Genomic DNA, 14,047 nt, shown 5'->3' on the forward strand with positions numbered 1-14,047 from the left:
GTTCAATATTTATAACACTTACGGATTTAATTTATTTCTTTATTTATATTAACTTATCTGACAATAATTTATTATATCCGTACGTAACAAATTCGCGAGCGCGGGTCTTGAGAATTAACTGTCCCTTCCAAATAAAGTTCCGTTATTATATACCAGTGCCGTTATCTCGAAAAATCTAAAACCTTCGATGGCGAAACGGTAAAGGCAAACTGGATTTCCCTCGCATCGGTTCTGGAAGGTCGCTCAGGTAAATCGAAGCCTCTCGTAAACTCTACAATATATTAGAATAAAAACATGTTTACAGGTTAAAACTATGACTCATATTTTTACGTAACAATATTCTCGAAATTTTTCCTTGTTTTGAAACAATCTTTCTTCGACTGTTAATTTAAAAGCACCTTCTGTATTAAGACATGAAAAAATTTCGTTTACATTTTTATTTCTTTTATTTAAATTTAACGTTATCAACTTTTCTTCTTCCTCCTCTTCTTGGAGTAATAAAATTATTGCGTTAAGTTTACGAGGAATTCATTTTTTAAACGTACAACCTTTGAGAGAATAAATATGAAATTAATTTCTAAACTTGTTTTCAGAGCGACAGAATATTTATGCGAATTAAGCTAACAAACCGACTCACCCAAAACTGCCGTAAGTCCAGTAGAAAATCTGCTGTACGTATATGTTGTGCGCTGCGCACTGTTCTGACAAACCGTAGCTTTAAGTAGACTTTACATTACATGATTTTATCATATGACAATATCATATGAGATTTGTTATGATTCCTCGTTTCTATGATGTTTTAAAAAATCGTGTTTACACTGCATGATAAGTTATGACTTATGATATGAGTGACAATGAGTGAGATTTTCTTGATTTTTCTTTTTGTTTATGGTCATAGAGATATTAGACACAGTATAGGTATCAACTATTAGATTTTTAAACCATTATAATGGAAAATAAATCGTTGATTGCAATGACTTCCCAACTTTTAATAATAACACGCCGGCAACAACTGCATACAGATTACAGCAGTAAGAAGAAATAGATCAGACGCCTTTGGGCTTGCAGGTGGCCCTTACGAAGAAATCGTGGACAGGGTATATCAAATTTAGTGTTGATATTATACCAAATTAAAAATAATTAATAAAGAAACTAAACTAAAAGTATGACTAAGAAGACTATAAAACACTAAACTAAGAATAAAATAAACTAAATAAATAATAAAAGAAAAATACGATACAATAGCACACATTAGATAATAGGTTCAATATCAATGCAACAAACAAAAAATAAATAAATAATAAAGAATGTTGTCTCTTGGTAAGGGAATGTCGCTGAATTGACATAAGAATAAGGCGGGATATTTAAATATGTTGGTGTTACCCGTATTATTACCGAAAATCATATGATTTTATCATGCGGAATAGGTACCGTCCTATTCTCCTGTGACAAGCTATGACGAGCCGCATGACAGTGCTTATGACAAAATCATATGACAAATCACACAGTGTAAACATGTAAATTTTACTTTATGATCAAATCATATGACAAATCACATGATAAATCATGTAGTGTAAAGTGTGTATTAGATAGATTATTTTGAACAAGAAATAATGGCGGGACATTTTTACTATTAATGCTCTAAAAGTGGTAAGTTTAAAATTTATAATGTTAATTTATAATTTAGAATGTATAATTTTGTATTAAAATGTTTTCTTAGGTATTTTAGTGTTTTGCAGTAATCTTAAAACTATGTGTATTTACTGTTATATAATAGTTTGACAAATAGTTGACATTTTAAAAATTCCTCACTTGCTAACTATTCTGATGTTTTGGCAACGCTGTGGGGTTCTGACGTTGTAAATCTTGAATGACGTGCATGCAATTTTATATGAAAAATACTATATCTCTGGGTGATCAGTGATATGGGAAAATGTAAAACAATTGTTTCTCTCTCTTTCCTTGTCTAACTAAGTTGTTTGTTTCTTATTCTATTCTGTGTCCTGCTGTGTCTGTGGTAGATTAACCTCAATGTCGTCAATAATATAAATAAATAATCAAGAGGAGGTAATTATCCTTATAACTGGTTTTAGCAAAATATGTTATGGATCCTGAAGAAAATTTACATCGATTAGAAGGTAGTTCTTCAACAAAAGGTGGTTTAATAGTTAAGAAAAAACCTCATGTATTTAAGGTACCCCAAGTATCTCTTTTTGGTTTAGATAAACTTGCAGCCCAAAAAAGAAGAGAAAGAGAAGCAGCAAATAAAATATCCTTTGATATCAACGAACCAGAATTAAATGAAATTGAAGAAAGTCATAAGTCTGAGAAAAGTGGAAATAAAAGAAAGTTTAGAGAACCACAAGAAGAAACACCAACATATACAGGGGGAATTAGTAAAGAAGCTAGAGAACGACTAAGGGAAAGAATAAGTCATAACTTATCAAAAGGAGTGTATGCTACAACTAAAAAAGATTCAAATAATTATGAGAAAACAAGACAAGAAGATAAATATAAAGGAAAATCAGAAAGAGGGAAATGGAGTGAACATTCTGATAAGGGAAAGTCTCCTCGATTTAAAGATGAACCAAAGACTCCAAATTTGTATTTGAAGGAAAGTACCTCAAAAACATCTTGGGATGAAGATGATTATGGTCCCATAAGGAAGTCTGATTGGGATTACCCTACTCCCTCCTTACATAAAACTAAAAGTGAAGAGTGGTCTGCTAGAAGTAACAAATCATCTAAATCTTACAGAGGTGAAAAAGCTGTTAAGCTTGAAAATGAAACTCCTAGACCTACTCCTGCCCACAGATATAATGCTTGGGTCAAAGATAGAAAAAGAACAGGTGCAACACCTAGGGAAAATGAGAAAGAAAAAGTAAAGTGGGATAACACTGTCGATAGGGAAAATTGGGAAGAAGAACAGAAAAGGTTGGATCGTGAATGGTATAATATGGATGAGGGATATGATGATGAGAATAATCCATTTGCTAATGTAAGTGATGAATATACAAAGAAAAAGGAGGAACAGTTAGAACAGAGAAAGAAGAAAAGATTGTCAGCTCAACAAAGACAGATAAATAAGGACAATGAACTTTGGGAAAGGAATAGAATGCTAACATCAGGTATGTGTTTTTTTTTATTTTATACAGTAATAATTTACTTCCTTACTCAATTCTGGTCACAGTTTAAGTTGAATTATATTTTAATATGGTGCTACTACCTTATGTCTTCCATATCTGATTATTGTTTCATTTCGTTATTATGTATAAAGTTTTAATTCTAATATGGAAAATTATATTAATTATTTATATGCATAAAGTACAAATAGCTTCTAGGTGTTTGTAAGATTATAATGTTCCTTACAATTATTCTTAAACTTACAAGCTTTATAGTAGACATCAAAAATTTACAAGGACTGTTAGGTACATTAATTGCTACATTTTTTTCCTTATTGTTCAGAGAATCTTAAATTTCCTAAAGTTTGTTGCTAAATATCATTTTCTATATAGGAAATAAATACATTATTTACATGTTAATCTAATGAGCTATTCGTATGTTTTAAAAAATATTCCATTGTTAACAAACTAAAAATGTTTTCATAATAGTTCATACAACTTTCACATTCTCATTACTGATAAAAAAAAGTGTAATCACTTGTTTATTATATTTGATAAGTACAAAATGTAAAGTTATTTCCTGGATTAATCCTTATTTTTTATAAAAATTGCTTCTTGTCAGAAAAGAAAAGCTAATTAAAGTTTACAAAAAAAACTTAATGTTAAATGCACACTTATCTTGTTTTATAGACATTCTATAAACATTCTTTTGAAGCTCGTTATTTGTGCAGAGTATAAAAAAATAATTTTTTATGGTTTATATTGAAAGATACTTTCAAATTGGGTAGTTGATATTAAATACAATGGATACTGATGTAATAGTTTCACAATTTTATCATATAATAAATTCCAAAATATCTCTATTCCTTTAACAGGTTGGCTGCTGCATGTACTGCCAGCTGTCATTTGAAACATTAGTACCAGACCAGTGGATCCCACTGCACTACAAAAGGTTTAAATTTCTTAGTTCGTTCTCAATAGAGTTAAGATATTCAGAGAGGTACTGTGAAAGTGGGCTAATGTTTTACAATAGACAGGAATATACTTGTATTAAACCTAAATTGAACAGATGAAGAGAAAATGCTCTATGTTACCGCTTTCTTTATCAGTTTTTATTCTTCCTGTTGCGTTAGTTGTCCCAATGTTTTACAATCCATCATTTTGGTTTCAAAAATATGTAATACAATGTGTTTTACAATAGATAAATGTTGGACTATTTTGAAAATCATATAACAAATACAAAATGTGAACTAGGCTAACTAGTAATTTGTGGCAAATGTGGTCAACAAATTTAAGGCATATATGGTCTAGGTAAGATATTATTACGAAGACGATTTAATGTCATGTCAATAGTATGCAGTCTACAATTCCGCAATATAATAAGAGTGGCACAAGACATCTCACGCTTTCACATATGCAGAATACACACCTGACCTCAGCAAGAACAGCAGCAATTGATTATTGATTTTCAAAAAAATGCTGAATCATAATTACTCTGAATATTAAATAGCCAGTTAAGGCAAGAATGTTCTCAGTCCGACCAGTTAAGATCATGCTATGCTAGATTTCAATTGTTTATGGCAAATTCAAATTATCTCATGTTGTGTTTTACAGATATTTATATTTATATTATACAAACAAATATTTATTGTATGTTGGATGTTGAATGTTGCATGTTGGATATCGCCTTGGTGTACGAGCCACCTCACCTGGAAACATTGAGTTTACGCAGAAAATTACTGCATCGCGCCCGGCCGAAGGTTAAAAAAGCAAATTAAAGCGATCCTTGTATCCTAGTACCAAGTGACCAGTATTTGGCTGTTATATATTATTGAATGTTTTGTATTTTGATGTACCAAATTATTTTAGATTAGTACTTTATATTTATATATACATGTTTTTTACGTTACACCCGTAATAACAAATTTTGCATAATTGTATTGTTGAAATTTTTGATGTTGGCTGTGTTGGGAAAAAAAAGAGTGTTCTCTGTAATGTAATATGTACCTTAAAGATAAAAAACCTATTTATGAATAATCTATTTCTTTTTTAGGAGTTGTTCATTCTGTTGACCTTAATGAAGACTTCGATGAAGAATCAATTGATAGAGTTCATCTCTTGGTTCATAACATAGTACCTCCTTTCCTTGATGGGAGGATAGTATTCACTAAACAACCAGAGCCAGTCATTCCTGTAAGAGATCCTACTTCTGATATGGCCTTAGTTGCGCGAAAAGGATCTCATCTTGTTAGGGTTTACAGAGAACAAAAAGAAAGAAGAAAAGCACAAAAGAAACATTGGGAGTTAGGAGGAACCAAAATTGGTAATATTATGGGAATCAAAAAAACAGAGGATGAAGAAGATAAGAAATATAACAAGGATGATGATAGTACTGATTATAAGGCAGATCATAAGTTTGCAGAGCACATGAAAGATACAGGTAATATTTATGCAATATATTTATACATGCAGAGATTTATAAAGGACTCAAATTTGTCATAAAATAATATCAAATCATTACTAAAATCAAATTATTAATATTAACATGCTTACCTGTATAAATCAGAAAAAAATAGTCAATAAAATAAACTCATAAATAAATTACTGTTGAAAATTCAGAACGGCTATTCACGTTTAGAGCGTCTGTGAATAGCCGTTTTGATGATCCCTTTTAGGGTGAAATACGTATAAGCGGATATACAGACGCACTATACATGAAATCAAATCTTAACTGTCTTTTTCCTTTTATTCCGGTATACTCTTTATGTGTACTAGAAACCAATTCACTAAGGATTTTTGCTTAGTTGAGGAGATATGTTGTGGAATGCAATTTTAGATTCCCAATGTCTCTAATAACATATTTATCAACGTCTGTTTTGCCCTGCAATTCTTAGAAGGCACAGATTAAAGTAAATATCTGAATTTGGCTTCGAAAAATTAGTTTACGGATTTATTATCAGATGTCGCTATTTGCGTCCATACGAAGCCATGTTAGAGTTGCTTCTCAAGACAGGAAAGATTTATTTTTACGTTCATCAAATCATAAATCAAATCTTAACTGTCTTTTTCCTTTTATAAACCATTTTGTTTTGTAGGAGCCGCTAGCAGTGATTTTGCCAGAAAGAAGACTATACTGGAGCAAAGACGATATTTACCTGCTTTTGCAGTAAGACAAGAACTTCTTAACATCATTCGAGAAAATTCAGTTGTGATAATAGTCGGTGAAACTGGTAGTGGAAAGACTACACAATTGACTCAGTACTTACACGAAGAAGGCTACAGCAAGTATGGAATGATCGGGTGTACGCAACCGCGAAGAGTGGCAGCTATGTCTGTCGCGAAGAGAGTTAGTGATGAAATGGGAACTCATTTAGGTGAGTTTAATATTTATTAATATTGTATCAAAACATTAAGCTCTCGAAGTGATATTATTTTGTAATTGGTTTTGTAATTGATAACCGTATTAAATATTTAATGGCCAAATGTCAAAAAATATCAGTTCTTTTGAATCTCCAACAGGCCTCGACAGGGTTATTAAAGTTAAAATGGTATTCAACACAGCAGTAACAAATATTACTTCTATATCGATACCTTTTTGCCATAACATCGTAAGTGACAAAATTAGGGAAAACAGTTTTATTGAAGAATCGTATCTATCAAGCCGCCAGGCACCTCCCAGCAAAATTATCGTAAGGTATAATAGCATAGTCTTGGAGAAAAAACCGAATTTGCAGTAACGTAAGTCACATAAAAATGTGAACAAATCTATTTTGTAGTTGTGAAAACATCGCATGGTCACCAAAACATCGTAAGGTGCAAGTCACGTGGTACAAAAATTGCTACTTACGATGCAGCGAAGTGCGTTACGATCTATTAGTGCACTGTGTATAGCAGCAGAATCAGAACGTAAGTACCACAAAATAATTTTTTCGGTAATTATTTATGGTTTTTACTTTTGCTTTAGGCATAAAAGATAATAAAACGTCGAAAACAAGAGGCTGGAAGAAGCAGAAGACAATGTTCGTACAAGTATATAATTAGGTGGAATGATGTGGAACACGAGGTGTGCCAACAATTTTTATTGAAAACCTCGGATATTTCACAAATGACTTTGAGATATACGAAAGAAAACTCTATGTCAGCCTCATTTTCCAAAATAGATCCGAGAGATAAGCATGTTCCACATAACAAGACTGGGAAAGAGCAGAAGCAGAATGTTTTAGATTTTATCACGTTGCTACCCGCTGTTCCACCTCATTATTGCAGAAATAAAACATCGAGAAGACACTTACCCACTGAATTTCGTAATGTATCATTCTTATACGAACTTTTTAAGAAGAAACAGTTAGAAAATGGCATAACTAAGAACGATATCGTTTCCCTGTAAATGTTCTGAAAGATTTTTAAGGCAGAATTTAATATCGGATTTCACTTGCCGAAAAAAGATAAGTGCAAAGTATGTGAAGTGAGAAAAGACAAAGATTTTAAGGAAACAGAAGAAACAAAGCAATTGTATGAAAAACATTTGGAAAACAAAGAAAAATGCAAAGACTCATTTCTAGCTGATCAAAAAAAAACTATCTTAGATTCAAAATTTTGATGTGCTAATTTCGACGTACAGAAGGTGTTAAACACACCACATGGAGACAATTTGCTCTTGTACTACACCAGAAAGTATGCTTATTACAATCTTATAGTTTACGAAAGTGGAACCCAAAATGGGTTTTGTTATTTGTGGGGAGAATGTGACGGAGGACGTGGCAGTAACGAAATATCTACCATAATCTACAAATATTTGCAAGAAATTGCATCTAATGATCCCGACTTTTCTTAGGGATTCTGTTAATATAACATCAATCAGTGTGCGATACTTACTACCAGGCCATACTTATATGCCTGTCGACTCAGTTCCGCAACAATTGAGCGGTTTATCAAATAACGCGTAGTATGGGCTCCATCAGAATGGTGTACATTGATATCCAACTCTCGTACCAAACCTAAACCATTTGAAACAATAAAAATTGATTTCATTGACTTCTTAGAATGGAAAAAAAATATCTGATGATGTACTAAAACCGAGTAAATTCAAATGTAAGAACGGAAAACCTATAAAAATCAGTGAAATAAAAATGTAAAATTTGAGAAAGGTAACCCAGATATTATTATAGAGGTTCAATATTTAAATAATGGCCAGAACTGCATCAATTTCACGATGGAATTAAAAGGAAAAAAAAAAACCAAAACGGCTTTAGTCTCAAAAATTGTCTATTTCCGTTGCAAAGAAAAAAGACTTGATCTCTGCGACGACAATATAATTCCTCTCAGGTTTCAAAAGAATAAAGAATATAGGCTAATGAAAACGTCAGCTACGCCAGATAAGCTAGCAGAATCCGATGAGGAAGACGAAAGCGATGAAGGGCCCCAAGATTAGATTTCTGCTGACTAGCTATGATTCACATTTATTATATCACATGCAATAACATTAGATATTATGACTATTTGTAAGTTTATGAGTAAAGCGATTTGTTGTTCAGTTAAATGCCTATTGTACTTTTTACGTTTAACAAATAAATTACCTTAAATAAATGATTTTTGGTATTTTTTTATATATATTTATGTTACTTTATGAGGCTGTGTCTAAACATACTTTTTATCGTAAGTGCTGAGCTTACGATAACAATCATAATGTGAAATTATTTCTGAATTTACCAAAATTATCGTAAGTGTTGGACTTGTATAAAACTACAGTAGCAAAATTATTTTTAATGTTTCCAAAGTAACGTAAGTCCAACTACAAAAAAACTGAAACTATTTTGAAGAAAAATCATTACTTTACTTCAAACACTCATCATAATACGTCCGGATGCCAATTTTCACTTCAATTGGACATTTCTAAACACGTTTATTGAAAAAACTGCCGTACTGTAAAATTTACTAAACGAGACTTACGATGTTATGGCAAAAAGGTATCGATATAGATGTAAAAGTAAACGGCTAGTCGCAAAATAGTGTGAATTTCAAAATACGTATTATTAGTGATGGTTTAACAGTAAACTCATTGGAACTGTTTATATCTTTGAGTTTCTTTATGACAGATATGACGGTCAACTGTTTTAGACAACAGACTCAGTAAAACACAGGTTTAAATTAAATAAAAATATATTCGAAATAAATAAATAACAAAATAAAATTAGATCCTAGGTAATAATACAGTAAAAATTAAATCGTCAATCCTGGCGACGACGGCATCGTCGGCGATATGACCCACTGTTTAATATCTGCGAAAAATAAAATACAATGACATAAAATCTAAAGGGCAATTACAGTGTGTTAATACACACTGAAAAACGCCAACATGGATATAGTAGTCTTGACGGAGACTAAGAAAAAAGGAACTGGCACAGAAACTGTAAATAACTATACACACATATTCAGTGGCATCCCAAAACACCAAAGAGCAAAGAGAGGAGTCTCTGTAATGATACACAAAAAATTCAAACACAAAATAACTGATTTCGAGACAATCGACGAAAACATCATACGTGTTAATATCAACATAAATCAAACGCCAGTGACAATTCTTGGAGTCTACGCCATCTCAGATGACGAATCAATTGCTGCTAAGGACGAGTTTTTCGAAAAATTGAACGACATAATCACCAACATAGGAAAATCACGAGAACTGATAATACTGGGAGATCTGAATAGCCGGGTGGGTCAAAGAATAAACAGTGAGGTGATCGGTCCCTACGGTGAAATAAACCTGAATGACAATGGAGAAAGGCTGATCCAAGTGTGTCAGAGTCATACTCTGAGAATAATGAACGGCTTCTATAAACACAAGGATATTCACAAATACACATGGGTACAACATACAAGGATTCTAAAATCGATCATTGACTATGTAGTAGTCAAACAAAGCACTACCTTAAAAGTGAATGATGTAAGAGTACTTATAGGACCGACGTGTGGTTCCGACCACTATATAGTTAGGACAAAAATGGTATTTCCTTTTAAATCTAACAAGGACAATAACGTTAATGAGGAACCTCAACAAACAGAAGTGATAACGAGCAAACGATATAACTTAAGCAGCCTTATCAACGAAAGCACAAGAAACCTATACCAGCACAGATTAGACGAAAAGTTGCTACATAATATAGAAGACCAGTCAGTAGAACAAATTTACGAAAACATAACGAGTAGCATCAAAGAAGCAGCAGAGGAGGCCATTGGACTAAAAACTAATTCCGCTAGTAAAAAACTTTGGTGGAATCAAGAAATTGAAGAACTAGTACTTCGGAAAAAAAAGCATACCACAAATGGCTAAATACAAAACAGGAGTTGGATAGAGAAGAATACAAAGATATTAAAAAAAGAACACGACAACTAGTAAACACAGCTAAACGAGAAATGTGGGACAAAAAATGCAAAGAGATAGACACATATATGGGAGGTAGAAAATGCTCAGAGACGTGGAAATTCCTGACAAAAGTTAAATCAAATGAAAAAAGAGAAACAAACATACAATTAATAACAACAGAGCACTGGATCCGACATTACAAAAATCTATTAACAGAAAACAGAGAGGAATATAGAGAAATGTCTCCAACTGAAATACACATACAGGGAGAAACGATATACATCGATGAGAGGACTGTCATAAAAACGATACAACTACTAAAAAATGGTCGAGCTGCAGGTCCGGAGGGAATTTCAGCAGAACTAATCAAATGCGGTACTAACAAACTGTTTGAACGATTAACCTGGTGTATAAACCAATATCTAAACGGTACACCAGTCCCGCATGAGTGGAAAGTATCCTTCATATCATCTATACATAAGAAGAGAAGTAAACTGGACTGCTCAAACTATCGAGGTATATCAGTAACCAGTACCTTAAGTCGCCTATATGGAAGGATACTTCCAGACATTATCGAACAAGAATATAAGGAACAAGAAGAAGAGGAACAATCTGGCTTTAGAGCGGGAAGGAGCTGCACCGATAATGTGTTTGTTTTGAAACAAATAATAGAAAAAAGATCAAGTACCAATCAAGAAACCCACCTTATGTTTATAGACCTTCAGAAGGCCTATGATACTGTACCCGCTAAAAAGCTATGGAAAGTTTTGCAGGAAACAAACATTAACCACACAGTAATTAACGCCCTTAAACAACTTTATGAAGGATCAACGTCGGGAATAAAAATTGGAAATAGACTTTCAAAAAAATTTCCTGTAAACAAGGGACTCCGGCAGGATATCCCGGTGGCATATCCCCCACATTGTTTAAAATCTACGTGGCGAAAGCACTGTATCAGTGGAAAAGAAAGTGCAGAGGAATTGGCATTGACCTGGGAGAAACTTGCCTATATACCCTACAGTTTGCAGACGATCAAGTCCTTATAGCCAACGATAAAGAAGACCTGACATATATGGCCAGAAAACTACAGGAAGAATACAAGAAGTGGGGTTTAGAACTCAATACACAAAAAACAAAATATCTCCCAATAGGCGCAGAACTATCCAACATTCAGATGGACACAACCGAAATTGCATTCTGCACTGAATATACCTACCTAGGAATTGATTTCGACACCACAGGCACAGACAATAGGGAAATTAGAAAACGAATAACCCAGGCCCGTAGAACAATTGGATGCCTTAACGGAGTTCTTTGGAGCTCAGAAATTGGTAAAAGACGAAAATACAATATATATGAATCTCTCATAAAAACCAGCTTAACCTATGGTACAGAGACATGGAGACTAACAGAAAGCAATAAAAGAAAACTCGAAGCAACAGAAATGGATGTATTTAGACGATCACTTCGAATATCTAGAGCAGACAGAATTAGAAACGATGAAATAAGAAATCGGATGGGGGTAGATGGATCACTGGCAACAGACATAGAAAGGAAACAACTTATATGGTATGGCCATGTTCAAAGAATGCCAGAAACAAGACTACCAAAAATCGCCATGAAATGGATACCACCAAATCGTAAGAAACGAGGAAGACCAAAAAGAACATGGAAGGAGGGAATAACAAAGGCAATGAGCTCCCGAGACTTGACCGAAGAACAATGGAATGATAGAAATTCGTGGAAATTAGGCATCGGACAACGACGCAAGACGTTTTGAAACCGATATATATATATATATATATATATATATATATATATATATATATATATATATATATATATATATATATATATATATATATATATATTTATATATATATATATATATATATATATATATATATATATATATATATATATATATATATATACATCCCGCTATCCTTTTAAACTCTTTTCACGTTGCAGTAACTTAGCATCACCAAGAATTGCTATCATTTTCTATTTATAAATTGTGTATGTTCGTTTAGTGCACCTTTGTAGGCTTGGCACTGTTGTCGGTTTTCCAATATTCCGATTTTTTTTATATATTTAATTTTTTACGTCATACCTACGTTTTAACATCGAGCGGTAAAATCACTGTATTTGGCATCATTTTAGAGCCAATAGATGTTGCCGGTATTAATCCTTAAAATAATATTTTAGATACCTAAATATCGATCGCTTTGGGTTCAAGTTCAAAGAACGACATTGTAACTACCTGCTCACAAGTTGCAGTCTCAACGGGTTTTTTCTTCGTTTAGATGTTATATTTATTCAACCTAGATATTTTTGCCCAGAGAATCGTGTAGGGGAATTTTTTACATAAATTTTAATTTACAACCTGTTTAGTCGAAGCTATCGATGAATAGTTTGAGATAAATATTATGGTTTTATGGTATTGAGGCCTTAATTATTGGTTGTGATCCTGTTAATGTTTGAAATTTTGATTTCCATTCCGGAAATCGTTCTCAAAAAACGTTTTTTTGTACAAAATGTGTATACACATGTTTACATAATTTGTACAATAAACAAAGTTATTGTAAACTAATAGTGGAAATCAAAACGTTAAATATTAGTTAATTAAAAATGTAATTTTCATCTCAATAACGACCATTAAGGGTGGCTTAATCACATAAAAAAATAATATTTGACTTTGACCATGCCATAAGAAAGTAGTTCACGGAACCTCGCTAAATAGTTTAAAAAAATCTTATACAGAAATTTAAATTCTAAATAGTATGAGGGGTAGCTGACGAAAAATTCGTAAAGACGTACACTTGACTTTGCTTTGTTTTTTTAAACAATCTTAAAAGGCAAAAAAAAATTTTTTGCTTATAAAACGTTTTGTATACATTCTAAAGAAAAATAATTCAAATAAAAGTTGTAGACCATAAAAAGTTTTTTATGTAGAGAAATACCAAATTTAAATACATAAATAATTGATATAATTTCAAAAAACCGTAAACTTTAAGATATTATGTTTGTAGTAATTTATAAATGTTAATAACTTTGTTTTTTGCCTAACGACAGGTAATATAGCTACTTGAAATTATGGCAATTGATCAGTTATTAAAGTGTGCTAAATATCAAGCAGATCAAAAAATATTTTACAATTTATTCAATTTGTTTATGACAGAAACCGATTATTTAAACAACCGTACTTGTCTAAACAGTATGACTCTACAAGTATTTTGTAACTTGCAATCGATTCTTTGCGCTTTTAGTTTTAGGGTATATTAAAAAAACTTAAACATATTATTAAATTTTTTATTAAAAACAGTTTGAATAGGGGACTTTTTAGTTTTTAGACCACTTCACGTTTTTTCAGTTTCTTTGACAAGTGAGGATTGTCTATTCACTTATTTCTTAATATGGGCTATGAGCAATTATCTAGTCAAGTCAACACTATTATAGAAGTTACCCATACTTTTCCAGTACTCATTCAGACGGTTCATCTTAATTGTCCCCATATGGAACATAAGTCCGAGAAAAGTCTTAAATTCTGTTTGTGTTGTCT

General features: G+C 32.2%; 1 protein-coding gene across 1 annotated transcript in view; it reads left to right on the forward strand.

Moving 5' to 3' along the window:
• The first annotated feature begins 1,940 nt into the window (after nt 1-1,940).
• The window catches only part of Prp16 (ATP-dependent RNA helicase l(1)G0007), a 31,243-nt gene continuing 19,136 nt past the window's right edge, over nt 1,941-14,047 (forward strand). Inside the window, exons 1-3 of the mRNA XM_072532599.1 lie at nt 1,941-3,128; nt 5,176-5,562; nt 6,218-6,496. Coding sequence (XP_072388700.1) covers nt 2,105-3,128; nt 5,176-5,562; nt 6,218-6,496 — 1,690 coding nt within the window. The 5' untranslated portion in view covers nt 1,941-2,104. The remainder of the gene's footprint in view (nt 3,129-5,175; nt 5,563-6,217; nt 6,497-14,047) is intronic.

Source organism: Diabrotica undecimpunctata, chromosome 5 (genome assembly GCF_040954645.1).
Source record: "Diabrotica undecimpunctata isolate CICGRU chromosome 5, icDiaUnde3, whole genome shotgun sequence".
Lineage (NCBI taxonomy): Eukaryota > Metazoa > Arthropoda > Insecta > Coleoptera > Chrysomelidae > Diabrotica > Diabrotica undecimpunctata.